This window comes from Psittacula echo, assembly GCF_963264785.1.
Source record: "Psittacula echo genome assembly, chromosome: 16".
Classification (NCBI taxonomy): Eukaryota; Metazoa; Chordata; class Aves; order Psittaciformes; family Psittacidae; genus Psittacula; species Psittacula echo.
In genome coordinates this window covers 8,509,956-8,526,352 of record NC_137752.1, presented here as the reverse complement: position 1 = coordinate 8,526,352, position 16,397 = coordinate 8,509,956, and the positions used below count along the sequence as shown (strand labels likewise).

Here is a 16,397-nt window from a genome sequence, read left to right as displayed (position 1 = left end):
CCTGATGGTTCGATGGGGACCTTTTTGATGCAACATTTGGATTAGCTGCACACAACTGCACTGAGGGGGACCACAAAAGGGGGAGCCCGGCTGATTGCATAACTTTAGGAAAATACTAAAAGAGGAAAAGAAAGATAGAGGAAAAAAAGGAGAAAGAGTGAAAAAAATAAAGGGGAGAAAGAAGGAAAGCGAGCAATTAAAAAAATATCTGAGACTCAAGTTTCAAGACTCTTTATGTGCTGCAGAGGAGCATAAGGTTTACCAGCAAAGTGCAACGGGGAGCCTGAGAGGAGAAATAGCTCTCTCTTTTGCCAAGAAAGAAAAAAATAGGAATGTGTGTTTTGGATTGGACTGAGCAAGAAAGCTGGGGAGCTGGTGGGAAGCGGGGTGCAGGATTCCTGTCACATTGATCCATTCATCTTGATGGTCTTCTTTAAAAGATAAATAAAGGGGGGGGGGGGGGGAAGTGATAGGGGAAACAAGAGGAAAAGAAGGGGGGAAAAAGCAAACAGCAAAAGTGTTTGAACCTCTGGAGCTATCTGCTCCTTCAAGCTGATTGATTAGTCATGATCCCTGCAGTTTTAATGGGAATCATTCAATTGGGAAGGTGGAGCACCCTAGAGTAGATTAGCATATTCTTGTTTACTCATCTTCTGAGGGGCTTTTTTCTCTTTTCTTTCATTTTGTGGAGAAGAAGGGAGGGGGGGAGGCTGGGGGGAAGGAGGGGGCTGTGCCTTATGTTATAAAGGAGGCCAAAAAAATAAATAGATTAGAGCATCTTTTGGGGGGAGGGCAATCAGTGGGGCTGAGTCTTGGAGGAAGCCTGGGGGGGTTGTGTTGGGGGTTGTTTTGGTTTGTGTGTGTGTGAGTGAGTGTGTGGGGCTGTTGGGGGTTTTGGGGGGTTTTTTGGTGGTTGTGTGGTTTGTTTGGTTGTTGTTTTTTTTTTTTTTTTTTTTTTTTTAAGAAGGAAGGGAAAAAAAAGAAAGGGAAGAAAATCCAGCAGAGAAAAGAAGAGAGAGGGATTCCAGCTGTGGAGGAATAGAGGAGAAGAAGAGAGATAGAGGAGGAAGAAGAGAGGAATACATTTCAAGCAAGAAGTAGTTTTGATTTATTTTATTTGCATTTGTTTTAAGGGTAAAAAAAAAAAAAAGGAAAAAAAAAAAAGAAAAAATCTATAAGCAGGAAAAAGAGAAAGAAAGAAAGAAAAAAAAAAAGAAAAGAAGAAAAGAAAAAGCAACTGAGAAGGGTTATAAAAAGAGCAAATACCAAGAAGGGTGAACAAGAGAAGAAAGTCAAGGCAAGGAGGAGCCCAAAGCTGGCAGATCGGGAGGATTTGCAGGGGAGAAGGGGGGGGAAGATTGGAAATGCAGCTCTGGAGTTTGCTGCTGCCTCTTGCGCTTCTCTGTACAGCCCTAGCGAGTGGACCCGAATGTGGGATGGACGAGCGCTCCCGCAGGGCGCGGAGGGACACCAGGCAGAGCCGTCCGCCCCACCACACTGCCCCGGGCACCTGTGCCACCAGGTTAGCCCGGGGCAGGCGCTCCCCGGCCGGGCTGGAGCCCGGGCATGGCCCCCGCAGGAGGCAACAGCGGGAGGTGAAGGACGCCGAGGAGTCCCTCACCCCGAGCAGGGCGCTCTATTTCAGTGGACAAGGTGATCAGCTGCGGTTGAAAGCAGATATTGAGCTGCCCCGAGATGCCTTCACTTTGCAAGTGTGGCTGAAAGCCGAAGGAGGACAGAGATCTCCGGCTGTCATTGCAGGTAGGGAGTTGGTCGTGCCTGTGGCTGCAGCATCCCTTGTAGGTTTGGGGAACCGGCGCAGCCAGCTGTAGGCGTGCGTGTGTGCGTGTGTGTGTGCAGTGTGCGTGTTGTGTGCGTTTGGATGTGCCTCGGACACACACACGGGGATGGGAATGCCTGTGCGGACACGCTCGGCTGCGTTGGGTATCTGTGTCTTTGGTGGAACACTGGAGCTCTGCAAAGTGTCTGGAAGTCTGTGCTGGCAGGAAAAGTTATGTAAACTTTTGCATAGGGAAATGGCAGTATCCTGGGTAGTTCCTTTACTCTGTGTGCATGGAATAAGACGCGGATGGGTGAGAGTGCTCTTACAGTGGGTTTTTATCAGATTTTCACGTTGGAAAACTAGAACAGAGCTTTGGAAAGTAGCTTGTGTTGTATGTATGGAAAGAAATGTGTGTGTCTGGTGTGTGGCTGCAGAGAAATGCATATCTAACGTCCCTATATGATTTCCTTAGTTTTATTAGCTTTTTAGTGTACTTCCCTGTTGCCCTTTCGGAGGCAATGTTAGCGTGTGGTTTCCAGAAAGCTGTAAAGGAACTTTTGGCTATTGTGAAACCTACACTGAATCAAATGAGTTTATAAAGCTCCCAAGCCCTGGACACTCAGTGACGGCTGGGACCAGCACTGCAGCGAGAGGATGTGTGGAGTGTTTTTGTCTCTCCTTAGAAATGGCAAGTGTAACACAAATGATTGTAAGGTCAAATAGCCCTATAAAATCATTTAGTACTCAAAGCAGCTACCAGCCTGGGCTGGCTGAGCTGAGCAATCATGAGGAACATTGTACTTTTCTTATTTCAGTTTTATGAGCCCATCATGAAGTTGGGTCCTTCCCCCCCTCCCGTCCTCTCTCCGCTTTAGTGATAAAGTGCAGCAAAGTTGCCCTGAAATCGGATACTTTTTGGGGGGTTACCAACCCTTATAAACGTCGCCACATCCATCTTTGCAGTGAAGGAAGTCATAGAAAATGGAAATGCCCTTAGAAGAAAAAAGTCAGAAAGAGAAAGGAAGGGGGGGGGGGGGGGAAGACATGTTTTACAGTTCTTTTGGCAAGGAGATTCCCTGAGAGTACAACGTTTCCATGTCCTAGGATGCCTTAAAGAGACAGGGAGGATTTCCCCTTTCCCTTTAACTGGAGTCACTTCCTACCAGAAGGCAGTGGATGCTTGTGCCGTGGTACTGCCTGCCCCGTCCCTGTCCCATGCCACCCTCCTCCTGCCATCCCATCACCCCGTCCCTGTCCCACGCAACTGTCCTCTCACTGGAAAGTTGCTTTGTCCTAAGGAAAACACAAACTGAGATGAACTCGGCAGCGCGTTCCCTTCGCTTTCCCCAATCCCAGCTGCTGGGCTTGCTGTGAAGAGGGGGACACGGGGTGTCTGGGGCTGCTGGGGTGGGCAGGGGGTGCCGGGCATGGGCTGGTCCCACTTGCCTTCAGTAGGACAGGCAGATGAGTGATTTCATAGGTGAAATAGCTTATCACTTTCTTTATTTCCCCTGGCTTTCTCATGCTCCACTCTTCTGCTTCCCATTCTTAAGCCCCAGGGCTCCAAGTGCTTCCCTTTCAAGTTAGGAAAGGCAGAATGTGGGTTTACACGGATCTCATCAGTGGCGAGACACAGTCAGTGTAATTCTTGATGTGTTTAATTCAACACCTAAGACCCCATGTCTGTCTTCGGTACGAATATCTTTTAATTCACACAATAGGGAGCCTAGACAAACACACACGCACACAAAGATCATTTGTAGTAAAATACTTTAATTGGATGGGGGAGGTTGGGTTGTTGCCTGTATAGAACACTTGACCCATTTTATGCATGGAAATAACATTCCACTGTGAAAAATGCAAAGAAATGCCCCAGTTTTGCACGGCGGAGCCTGCAGCTCAGCCCGGGAGGACTTTGGGATTCTATTTGATTTCCAAGCTGCCCCTGCCCCCCTCGCAGGCACTCTTGAAGAGGAGCCAGGTTTGGCTCTGTGTGTAAACACCTGGAAGAGCTCCAAGAGGAACTCACTCGGAGTATCCTCCGCACACCACAGCCTCCCAGACCTGCAGCAAGCTTAGGGAGAGATTACGCTTCCCTCAATGAGGAAATCAAGGGTTCTGGCTGCCAAAACTCTTGGCTTTCTCATTTTCACTGTTTTGGGATGTGACGGGCTCCGGAGCCTGGTTCTGCTGTTGAAGTCGCATCTGTAGGACCTCACTGGAAGCAAGAGCCCTTCTGGGTGTTTGGCAGGGGGTAAGGACTGGGTCAAATTTGCTGCTGGTGCCAGAAGTGAGTTTCTCCCCAGTTTCCATCCCTGTTGCAGAGTGGGGAACTATAACTGTGCAGCCCTGAGGGAGAGGGCAGAACTGACTTTAAGATACCCCTTTTTCAGAGTCCTCCTTGTATCTTCATCTGCTTTGTGCCCCCAACCTTCTGCCTGTGTCAACTTCTCCCCTTCCACCCCCCTTTCTGGCTCTGCAAGTTGTACAGGAGCCCCACGTGCCATAGAGGAAAGCCTGTTGTGTCTGTTCAAAATTTCCTGTAGGACCCAAGTTGTTATCAGCTCCTACGCCTGAGCCCTGATATAACGGAGCTCTTCTGCTAATCCAGGCTACAGGAGTTTCTGTCTGGAGCCAACTCTCCTTACGTCACCCTCTGCTGCAGTATTCAATTTGTTTTCATAAATGGCTAATTTTACAGCGCTGTTAAGTGGGTTCGTCATCGTGCCGGGCCATGCCCCGTCTCTGATGATAGGCAGCCCTCGGTGCCAGGCTCTGCCAATTTTCACGCCGGTTGGCAGCGATGTTATTGCTGCCCTGGTTGACTTCCCTGCTATCTGTTCTGGCATTTGTCAGGGAAAGCAGTTGGGAAACTGGAAGTCTGACCCATTGATCCGCGTTACGCAAAAGCTCGGCAGCGTGTTCGTGTCCGCGCTGTGCTCCGCCGGTGCTGCTCTCCCCGCTCTGTGTGTATTCTCCTCCCTCCCCGGGCCGCATAGTTCTTGGACAAACACTCCTTGGATGTGCGTACCTACCACCCAGCACAGTACATCCCTCTTGTAAACACACACATGTGCACATGGTATTAATCATGCGAGTTTGTGCGCTTTCCCCTCTGCAGAGCCTTTGAATGCGCCTCTGGTTGTGGAGGAAGGAGTTAAGGGCTGGACTGTGCTCAGTTAGGTAACACACACACCGTGCAAAATAAGAGGCTTCAAAGCACCGTTGACCTTGCTTCTGTTGTAATCAAAGAGATTTCAGTTCTACTGGGGAAATGCAACTCCATCCTAAGAAACAGGATCCTCCCGAGTCCCTGTCAGTGTGTTTGCTGCTATATGGCTCAGGGGCGGGAGAGCTCATGTTTTCATAGGGATGAGATGTTGACTCTTTACTGGCTGGGAGCTGAGGAGCGGGATGAATGATCTGGAGTAAGAAGGCGTGTCTGCCCTGAAGAGTGAAAGCTGTTTGTGTTTTGGTTGGGCTTTTTTTTCCCCTTCTCATTTTCATTCTCCTCTGTTTCTCTGTTCCTGTGCCTGCCAACAGAGATGATGATCCCAACTTAATAAAGCTTGATATGCAAGGGAGTGCCTGTGTTTTCCCAACTTCAGTCCTTGATGAACATAAAACTGCAGCAGAATCCAGAGGGAAAGAAAGGCTGAAACCAGCACAGTGGAGCTCACTGAAAGCGTGTCAGGGTCTGAGAAACATCTGTGCCAGGTTCAATAACAGGGCAGTTATAAGGATATGTGATTGAAACTGTGTAGGTCTGTTCCCTCCACAGGGTATAAGTATATATGTTTGCTTTTGGGGGTTAATTTGTTTCCCTTATGAAGTTTGGGAGTCTCATATTGATTTAATACACTTCAGGAGAATCAGTGAGTTGAGTCCTGTCCCCAGAGCTGATTCTTATAACGGGTCTGTTGGGAACTTGAGGTTGTTTTCAGTAAAGAGTTTGCTCTGAGTTTCACTGGCATTAAAATAACAGGTAGATAGACAACGCAGCATTTCTCATCTCCAACAGCCTGGTGTTTTTTATAGCCTGAATTTCCTCGGTTCGATCTGTAGTGAAGTATTAGAATGAAGGACTAATAAGTAAGTCAATGTAAAGCTTGTAGTTCTGTCATGTAATTAGTGCTGGCATTAGCAGGGTGATGGGCATGATGGGTGCAGTGGTTGGACCAAAGCGACAGGAACTTGGACACCTGCCCAGCTGTTCCTTCAGGGTGACAAGCCTCCAACACACCATGGCTGAAGGCTGCAGGTAGCGCTGTGGTTTTGGCTTCCCTGTAGACAGGGTCAAATGAGTACCTACTTCAGGACTATAGATCTGAATGAGGCTTGACTAATAGGCCACGATAAAAACATGGCAGAGCTTGTCATTCACTGAATATTTGCATTTGAAACAGCACATTTCCTTCAGGCTGCAGAAGCCAGGACAAGAGTCAGAAACAGGAAAAGGAAGAGAACTTTTCCTTTCCATAAGATATCCCCTTTTAACCAGTCTCATTCTTCTGACACATAAGAGGCAGAACAGCACAGTTAGAAGAATGTTGTGTTTGGTTTTGTTTTTCTCATAGCACTTACATGTAGACTGCTCTAATTAATAAAATGGTAATGAAAGCGGGAAATATGACTGTATGCATGAAGAATGGTACATTCAGATTCCTAAATGATGTATGGCTGTCTTCTATAGGCACAGAGATGTGTCCCAGGCTGAGCTCGCCTCTCCAAGCTTCATTTGGGCCTGATTTATTTCAAGCCAGCCTGTTTCAGTTAGAAAAACTCGTGCAAGGCATAAAGCAAGCTGAGGGATGGTGTTTGGAAAGAGAACGGGAACAGGGTTGTCCTTAGGGATTCATGGAGATGTCTGGAGAAGCACAGAGCAGAGCTGCGGCAGTGAGAGCGAGAAGCCCTTGGAGAGCCTTTGCACGCTACGCCATCGCAGAGAGACTGACCTGGTCGGTGATGCAGGTGCCTGAAAGTTAACACATCAGGCTGAAGCTGCTGGCTGGGTCTCCACATCACCTCCCACCTGGAGTGTTGTAGGTGTCCGAGGGGATCCTGAGACTGTGGCCATGCTGAGCAGAGGCAGAGGTGCCAACCATCAGCCCCAGCCACATGGGACTGTGCTTAAATCCCAAATCCTAGAGATCACTACAGCAGCTGGGAGGGAATCCTGACCCAGACCCTCCTGGCCCAAGGTAGGTGCCACTCACCTCTGTCATGAAGAACAGGACCCAGGAGCTTGCTGATGCTACTCCATTAGCTTAATGTATTCATTAGCCTTTGCTATGGGTGGGAGAGATCCTTGGCCAGGTACCTTGAACAGTGAAGCACGTCCAGGTCACTGGGGCACGCCAGTGAGTGGAGCAGGGATTTTGGGTAGAGAAATGCCTTTGGAGCCTGGGTCTGGCCCCACCAGGACATACAAGAGAGGTGCAGCCCCAGTGCCTGCCTGAGCAGCTTTGATACAGAAGTGCAGCAGGACCAACGGGATTTAGGGGCTCTCAAGACCCCGGGAGTAGCCGAGCGCCTTGGATTTTCATTGGCCGTGCTAGCCTGAGTCAGAAAAAGGAGCCAGAATATAGTGGCTTTTTACAAAAAGGCATATTGAAGAAAACAAAAATAAACCCTTTGGTGGCTGGGGTCAGCTGAAATGTTCCTGTGTAATAATTTTGCTTCCAATTTAAACTGTTGTTTTTTTCAGCTTCTTTTTTCCTTTCCCTGATACAAATTATAGGAGCCAGAAGCAGAGAAGGGACCACCTGGGTTGCCAAATTCAGTCTCCTGCAGTGTCAGGGATATAACAGCAGATAATTAGTCCAAACATTCACAGAATATCCACTTTGTAGGCTGTGATATAGCACAGGCCACGGAAAATTTCCCGGTGCTCTATTATAAACCAAAGGTCTTTAGCTAAGACCAAGAGTCACCACTATAATGTAAGACAGGAAGGGAGAAGGACAGATTGACAACATCTTAAGTACCTCAAATCCAAAGCGTTGGCTTACAAAAGTGTTAAGTATGGGAAAGAAAAACATTTGCTGGTAGAAGATATCAACTTTCTTATTTTCCGAAAGTGCAAAAAGAATCAGGTGTTTTGACAGTTATGAAACTTGCATTGGAATTGTAAGTTAGAATATTTCCCACAGATAGTCTGTTTGGATTAATTCCCCTTTTTGCTGAGGAAAATATTGTATCAAGCATTTCCCACCCTTCTCTGCCTGGGTGGCAGCTCCTACATCCCGACACAGTGAGAACAAACACATTCACTTTATTACGTTTTTACTTCTTCAAATCTTGTATTCCAGGCTCTTCTGAAAATGCATCAGAAAAGTCGTGTTTGATCAAAACCCTTTACAGTTTTCTCTCAACTACATCAGCAGGTTTAATATCGTCTTTTTCATCTTTAACCTCCTCTGTCAATACTACCAAATGTTTCCTCTGATACCATCTTTACATGATCAGGATAGATTACACTTTCTATTTCAAATACGCAAAGTATCTTTCCTACTTCCTAGGTTCTGGGCACGTGCTTCGTGTGATGTTCTGGGCACAGAGCAATTGCCTGGGCTGTCCTTTTTGGGTGTTTTTTTTCCCCAAAATGAGACTTCTAAAAAGGAAGGTTTTCCTTCCTTCTTACCTGGTCCTTCCATTGCTCTGTGGGCATTGCCCCCCCTTGGGGTAGCTGACATAGATTCATAGAATCCCAGCCTGGTTTGTGTTGGAAGGGACCTCAAAGCTCATCCAGTTCCAATCCCTGCCACAAGCAGGGACACCTTCCACTAGAGCAGGTTCATCTGGGTGAGATTCTTAGTTCCATTTCAGCTTTCTGTGGAGAAGAAGTGCTTGATTGTTGTTCTGTAATTTCTGCTCATCCCTACCTTTCCCTTCATTTTCTCCGGTGTGAGCATGCATGCACACACACTCACAATTTCCAAAGCACCTTTGATTTTTTCCCAGATCAATAGAGCATTTAAACTCCACTGATCAAGGAAGAGCAGCTTGTTTATTTCCCCACATATCCTGACACAAGTGGCAGCAGATCTTGTAAACTGCTTTGATTTGATGCTAGTGCCTATTAGAAAGTTTACTCCCCCCAAAGCCATCCACGAAGTCAAAGTACTTTTACTCTGAACATGAGCAGAGCAGAACTCAAAAAGGTGAATTTAAAAGAGATCAGGAAGGAATATCTATAATATTTATGATCTTATCCCAGAATTTTGCTTTCTGCTGCCCTTGTGCATAGTGACCGGAGCAATTCACTTAGCCAAGCACTGTTCAGCACCCATGAGGTTGTCAGCACCGAGTGAGAGCACAGTATGTATCATAGAGCTCTGAACAAATATAGATTCAAGTCAGGTTATCCCTTGGTGAGAGTGGGGCTGGATTAATGATGTTAGATTTCTGCAGGCAGCATGGATTTGATCCTGAACCTGTTCAAGATCATGATAAAATACCATTGACCTTGGCTGACTCTGACTCAGGCTCTGATTTCAGTCTTCTGCATCCCTCCCCTGCAGCCTGGACCCCTTATGGTCCTTGCTTTACCATCCTTTATTTTGCTGTGCTTTCCTGCTTTGGATACAAGAGAAATAAAAATGCAAAGCCTTACTTAACGTCAGAGGAATTGGCCAGGGGAAGGGGCCATGTTTGGTTTGGTTGGGTTTGCTATACTCCAAACCCCACTCTGGCCTCTGTCTCTTTCAACCTTTCTCTTCTTCTCTTTTTTCTCATTTTCTATTTTTTCAGTGTCAAAAAGAGCACTTATTCAAAACACACTGACTGGGTTTCTGTTTTGCTGGGTGATGTAAGCGTGGAACTTTCCTGTCCAATCTCTCCACCCTCTCTTATCACCATCATAGTCTCGGTTCTTTCTCTGCTATCTGGTGTCCTTGATTCCCCTGTCTTTCCCTTCTTCCTGCTCCACACAGTTGCTGGCTCCCTTCTCCCTAACAAGCGTGTGCTGTGGGTAACCCCATGCTCTCTGCAGTTCTCACCTTCGTTTACCATGGGAAGGTGGTTATCGCTTGCTGGCAGACCAAGGGTGGCCACCAGGTTGGTGGCTTTAGCCAACCGGTGTTGGAAGTGCTGTGGGAACAGAGGGTAAGCAGGCTGTGTGTTTGTGTGCTTAGTCAGGCATATGTTCGTGCATATTTTCCAGGAATTATTGATACTGTTCTGTTTAATATCCATCCTAGTGGTACACAAACAAGGAGCGAGCGCTTGTTCTCACAAAGAGGGAGTGAGGGCGAAGTGAAACTGAGAAGCATCTGGAACTGGCCTGGTGAAGCAGCATCTAAGAGATATGATACCAGCTCATGAAAGCAAAACAATTGCTGTGTTAGAGAAGAAAGCCACTCTGTTCTTTGCTGATCACCTCCTGGGGTCTGGTAGGCTTTCCTTGAGTCTTCCTTCTGACTCTTTTATCTCTTCTCTTTCCTCCCTTCTGCTGTGTTTTTCCTCCTTTTCCTTATGTAATTTATTGTCTCTCTGTTTGCTTTAAATCACTTTCCCATATGGATTTCTCTCTTCTGACCCATCTTCCCCTCCCTCATCTGATTCCCAGGAGTCTTGTGTCGTCATGGAATTGGGAGAAGAGCAGCAGCCCTGTTCCTGACACCAAGCATCAGCTGCAGGCTCTTTTCCTCCCTCGTTTTCTTCCTTGCCTGTTCTCTGCTGTTAGTGTTGGAAGCATATATCCAAAGATCATCCATTGGATTAAGGAAACAGATCTTATCACCGTTATTTTGTTTGTTTTATTTAAGACAGGGAAAAGAAATGGAAAAAAAAGGCCTTCACTGTTACCACTATTACTTAGTTTTCAACATAGGGGTTTTGCTCCAGTACTAATGTATCCTAGTGCTGTTATTTTCCTTTCTCTTTGCAGTAAGACAGTGGTTTTGTCATCCCGATAACAGCCTCAAAACATCCTCCTAATGGTTGTGATAAGTTTCTCAGGCATGAGAGAACATTGCCCTTAAAACCAGGGAAACTGAGGGACAAAGAGGTGCTCTGGTCTGACCAAGATGTATGTTGGTGACAAGAGCTAGGAACAGAGCCCAGCAGGATTGGCCTTTTGTTAAACCTTGGTTGGGTTTTTCAGGGGTAATGGCAGTTATTCCCTAGCCTAACTTGTTCTCCATGTGAAGCCAACACACCCTAATTCCTGTAGGATGTCTCCTCGTGATGGTTCTTCACTGGGTAATGGCTGTACTGGGCTAATGGTGGTGATGAAGTCTTTGAGCTGGTGTCGCACTGCTGACAGAACTGGCAACAGAGGGGATGGGAGAGGAAGGCAGCTGGCGTTTGTGACATGAGCTCTGTGGAGATGGCAGAAAATCAGATGGTCTGGAATTAATATCTCTGAACCAGACATGCTGGTGATGTCTGAATCAGCATGAGTTATTGTATTTCTCAAATGGAACAGCGTATGCTGCCCATAATGGGAGAGAAAAGCAAATATCAGCAAAGCCCCTTAGTTCAGAGGACTCTTATTTAAATTAGAATACTTTGATATTCTTTATACATCTGTGCATTGATTAATATATTGACTTGCTGAAACAGCTTGTAAAATACGTAACTGCTTGTCTTCCCAGGAAATGCTGAAAATGTGCCTCTGGGCACCACAGCTTATTAATGAAGGGCAAAAGCAACTCACAGTTGAGCAACCTGCTCTAGTGGAAGGTGTTCCTGCCCATGGCAGGGGGTTGGAACTGGGTGAGCTTCAAGAACCCTTCCAGCCCAAACCATTCTATAATAGTTAAATACAGATCAAGTGAGAGGTTGCAGAAGGGGCTTTGCGTGCAGTGTGTTAGTGCCTCAGACTGTTCTGGTGAAGGATCATCACCTAATGCACACCCTCATGGCTAAAAGACCCATGTTTCTGTTGGGAGCATCACCAAGGAGGCTGTACATCATACAATCAGCACGATTTTGTTCTGAATTCAGCAGCATCTGTGCTTGTAAAGTCTGAGGTGCTAAGGTTGAAATCTGGAGCTTGCACTACTACTGTCTTACATTGCATCTGTCTGTGGATAAACAGAGCAGCCTCTCTGAGGTCAAAACAGCACCCTTCACCAGTGATAATATAATGAGAATTATTTTCAGCATGAGCTAGACAAGAATTGGAAGCCTGCAGTGCTGTAGCTCATGAATGGAGATGTTCAGGGAGAAAAAGAGTGCTGGGAGAAAAAGCAAATGTTAACTAAATGCATTACGCACATGATTTTGAAACATGTACTTGGCAGAGAGAAGGGTGAGCAGTACAAGCCAGATACTGCTGTTAAACACACCAATGTAAACCTAGAGTAACTCCTTTGGAGAGGAAATTTGGGGGGGCTGCTCCAGACCAATGAACATGTAGAATCTGGGGCAGAGACAGAGTGCGTGCAATGGGGAAAGTGAACAAGCTGAGAAGTGGATGTCATGGAGAACAACCTCCAACCGCTGTCACCGCTGTCGATGGTTTCATTTGGGTGTGTAATGGTTACGGTGATGCAGTGGGAAACATTTGTACAATGTGGGGTTGTTTTTACTTTTTGGAGCGTTTTCTGTATATACCTATCATAATCCCTCCAGGCTGTGAAATTAGGCCATAGACCAGTTGTACAGCGAGACCTTTGTGTTTTCCAGTTACAAACACCCTCTGAACTCTACCCTCCAGCCTTGTGGCCCTAAACTCCTTCACCCCCTCCCATACTGTCCCATCTCCAGCAATAATTTCCCCTCCTCTGTTTATAAACAAACACCCTCAGAGGAAGTTCACAGGAAGAACAGTTAGTTAATGAAAATCAACCATGCACGCAGGTCCAGGCTGTGGGTCGGAGCCAGCGGGGTTGCTGGATGTTTCCTACTCTGCATCTGCTTGCAGGAGTTTCTTTGCCGAGATGTTTGCCTCTCTGTCTCACTGTGCCTCTTTCTCTTCTCTCCCCTTCATCACGGAAAACATGAAGAAAAAGGGAGTAACGTTATAGTGTGAATATAGCGCGGACAGTATCAGGAACCCTGAGCGGGAGGCTGGCGTCAATGAACTTGTAGAAGTTCTTGATAAATCTACAGATTTTGTCTTTTTCTCTTTTTTAAAGCCTGAAATCCTAGCTCCTGGCAAAACTCTCGCTCATGGGTTGTGCGAAGGCTGCAAAAGGACTAAAATAGCCCAAAGGATAATTGTCCTACTATAGCCTGAGCACAAGGGTGGTGAGTCTGGGGTTGCACGTCACTCCCGCAGAACCATCAGCTTACAGAAGTAGGAGAGAGTAGGACCCGAGGAAATAGGTACCATGAAGGGCCTTGTGTAGTCACCATGAACTCTGGAGCAAAGGATGGATGGGCATGGTAATGATGCTGGGAAACACGGAATGCTTTAACTTGCTCCAGAGGTCCCCCAAACCCTTTACAGCACAGGGGGAATGCAAGAAAAACTCAATTTTTCTGTGATGCTTCTGGGTTATACCCTTAGTACTGCACCTTGGTGGTCTCAGGTAGGAGGGGAGGGAATTAATTGGGTTTTTCCTGCCAGGAGACACTGGGATCCTCTAAAAAGCCTTTCTGGCAACTCAAAATGTGTGGGGAAATCACCAGATAAAGAAAAGCTCAGGGGGCAGCACTGGGCAGGGCTGTGGCTCCTCACTTGTGCAGAGGTGTGGTACTGATGCATTGCCCATGTCACCATCCCAGGCTCCCCCTTTTCCATAGGGAATGTCTTTGGAAACTGAGATTACGGGAGTTTTAACAGATAAAATAGATGTGAAAGCTGTGGTCCCACTTTTTAGTCCTAAGAGCCTTGAAGTTTTAGATGTATTCCAAGAGCTCTCCAGCGCTGGCAGAATGGGCCATACCTTAAAATGTGACAGCTTCAAATAGTCTTATCTGTTGCTTTTTGTTGAAAGAGCAGTTTCTCTTATTGTACAAATATTTTCTGTCAAGCCTTATCTGTGAGACTATTCCAGTGTGGTCTCTCCACCTCCCACCCCAACAGGGGGGAAGACAATCAGAAATGAGCGTTTCGTAGCGCAGCATGGACAAAGTTTATCAGTTGTTGCACAATTCCTTTGCCTATGAGCAGATTGAATAAAGAAGGGGGATGGGGGTGGTGGAAATGATCCTGATTTATACTGGTGAGCTTCCTCCAAGAATTCCAGGATTAGCTATCAACAGTTTCTCCTAGGAGGAGATTCATTCTTGCCCTTTGAAGAGCTCTGATTTAATGAAGAGCAGAGGATCTTCTGCTCTGCGCCGGGAAAGGCTGGAATTCCCCAAAGCCCACTTGCTTGAGATGGTTTAATCAAACAGACTGTTTACATAGTGTGTCTCACCAGAGGCAATGCTCAAGCAGTGGTGGGCTTCAGCTATATGCTGTAATACCAGGAGTTTAGTTTAGTTTGTTTTAAACATCAACATACCGCCAGTTTGACTTGGAAATGGCTGTATCCAAACACCTGCAGGCTCCATGGAGCAGGCCAGAGAGGGAAGCAACAGCAGCTGCATCCCACAGAGGCAGAAGGATGCCGTGAGGGGTCTGTGTTTCTTCTCCAATGGTTTCTGTGGGTTGGAATTTAGCAGCAGAGGTGGGCTTGGGAGCACTTGCACTCATGGAGGAAGACCCCTTGCAGCGGTGGAAGGCTGAGCAGTGGACCAAACTCTTCCTGCTGCCTCAAGCGCTGATGGAGAGGCACAGAAGCAAGGGCCTTTTTGCCCCATCCATATATTCTGTCTCATGCTGAGAAGGCCAAGCTCTTTTGGTGAAAAGTTTCTGTGCTTTGGTAACTTAAGAAGGCACTAAATGAAATGGGAGCTATGTGTTTAGTAAGAGAGAGAGGGAAGAAGGAAGTGAGATTAGGATAGTTCTTTCTACCGTCACCCATCTCTCCCTTTCCCTCCCTCAGGATGAAAGTTTCTTGTACCTGTACCAAGAAAGTCAATGCTTTATTGCACATCTGTATGTCTGAAACTGGCCATAAACCTTGAGTCAGGATCTAAACTTGTTCAGATAATTTATTCTTTCTTTTAAATACTTCGGTATCTTCTGGAAGTGATGTATTTCCGCTCCCCATGCACAGGATCTTCTGTGCATCATTTGAGGAGGATGCACGTAAGTAGGCAATGTGGCCAACATTCTTCCCAACCCAAGCAATCCACCCAGCTGTTCAGCAGGGATGTTATTTATTGGGAACTGTCAATGTGTTCAACACATGGTGTCCTCTGCACTGACGAACTCTCAGCCTGGCTTTTATGGGGTTTGCCTGACACTGGTCAAACCCTGGTGATCGGGCAAGCTTGACGAGGCACACATTTGATCGTGAAAGTTATTATGGAAGGGCATTGCAAAAAGATGTTCTGTGAGGAAAGGAGAGACAGAGACTAGTTGGCAGACAAGAAAACAGGCAGTTGCAAAGGGTAGAGGTTTCTTTTTGGCTGGTGGTTTTGGGAAGAGAACAGAGATTTCCTTCAGCGATAAATGAGATGCTTTAGGAGAAAGAAAGGGTGTTTGTTTCAGCATTGATGAAACTGCTGCATGAGAGAAGCAGGCTCCCCCTTCTGTGAATCCAGGCTGCTGTTTTTGTGACAGTGGTTGGAGGTGCACAGGTTGCTCTGGGGTTTTAGTTGCCACTTTTGTAATTGCTCTGATGTGCTTCAGCACTGTCCTTTCTGCCTGTGAAGGTGGGACAATGGTTCTCAGCATTATTGAGGTTGCATCTCAGCGACCTCAGAGAGATGTTGTTTGTAAGGATGAGGTGATACCACCAATGCATCCCTTTGCTCATACGTGATGCTGTAAATGGCAAATGCCACCCTGTTGTGGAAGAGGAAATCCTCAGCCAAGAGGCCCTGTTGCTTCTGGTCCTGCTGGGTCCCTGCTGTGTTGTGCTGCTGTAGAGGGAAGACTGAGCTTGTGGAATGCCAAAGAGACAAGAAGACATAAAAATAGGCATATCTTGCCAATCTCCTACTTATCTATTTGTCCCATCTTTTTTTCTCTTGACTTGTGTAAGCTCGTATTCATGAGCATCACAGGTATTTATTTTCCCCTACTGAAAAACAGCACTGTTGCCTGAGCAGTGCGACTCTGGCCACATTCCCTCCTATTTGGCACAATGCAAACTTGGCTCTTTACAAGTTAATATTTTCTGTCAACAACCTGCAAGAAAACATAAAAATCCGTGCTGATAAAATTTGCAGATGTTGCAGAGTTGAGGGAGTGGTAAACAATGACCAAAACAGGACTCTCAGTTGGGTGGTTTCAGAAACTGAGAGCATGCAAACAGTATGCATTAGAATAAAGCCAAATGTGAAGTCATCTATATAGGAAGAGGGATGGCAGGTCCTACATAAAGGATGGATGGTGGGGGAAGGATCTTCCACCTGGAAGCTAAACAAGTAGGAGTAGCTGCCTGTTGGAATAGATAAAGAGTGTAAATGGGAGCTGCCAGTGTGATGCTGTGGCCAAAGGTTTGGAGCCATCGTTGGCTATGTAAGCAGGGAAGCATTGAATGGGATAGGGGAGGTTGTGTTATCCCTGTTGCTGACACTGCTGCTGCAGTACTTTGTACAGCTCCGGTATCCACAGTTTAAGAAGATTGTTGGATGAAAGAGGATTTAGACAGAATAATTA

General features: G+C 46.5%; 1 protein-coding gene across 1 annotated transcript in view; it reads left to right on the top strand.

Moving 5' to 3' along the window:
• Positions 1-723: 723 nt before the first annotated feature.
• Positions 724-16,397, top strand: part of PAPPA (pappalysin 1) — a gene marked incomplete at its 3' end in the record, with an annotated part of 179,345 nt that continues 163,671 nt past the window's right edge. Inside the window, exon 1 of the mRNA XM_080630817.1 lies at positions 724-1,761. Within this exon, the coding sequence (XP_080486943.1) occupies positions 1,365-1,761 (397 nt within the window). The 5' untranslated portion in view covers positions 724-1,364. The remainder of the gene's footprint in view (positions 1,762-16,397) is intronic.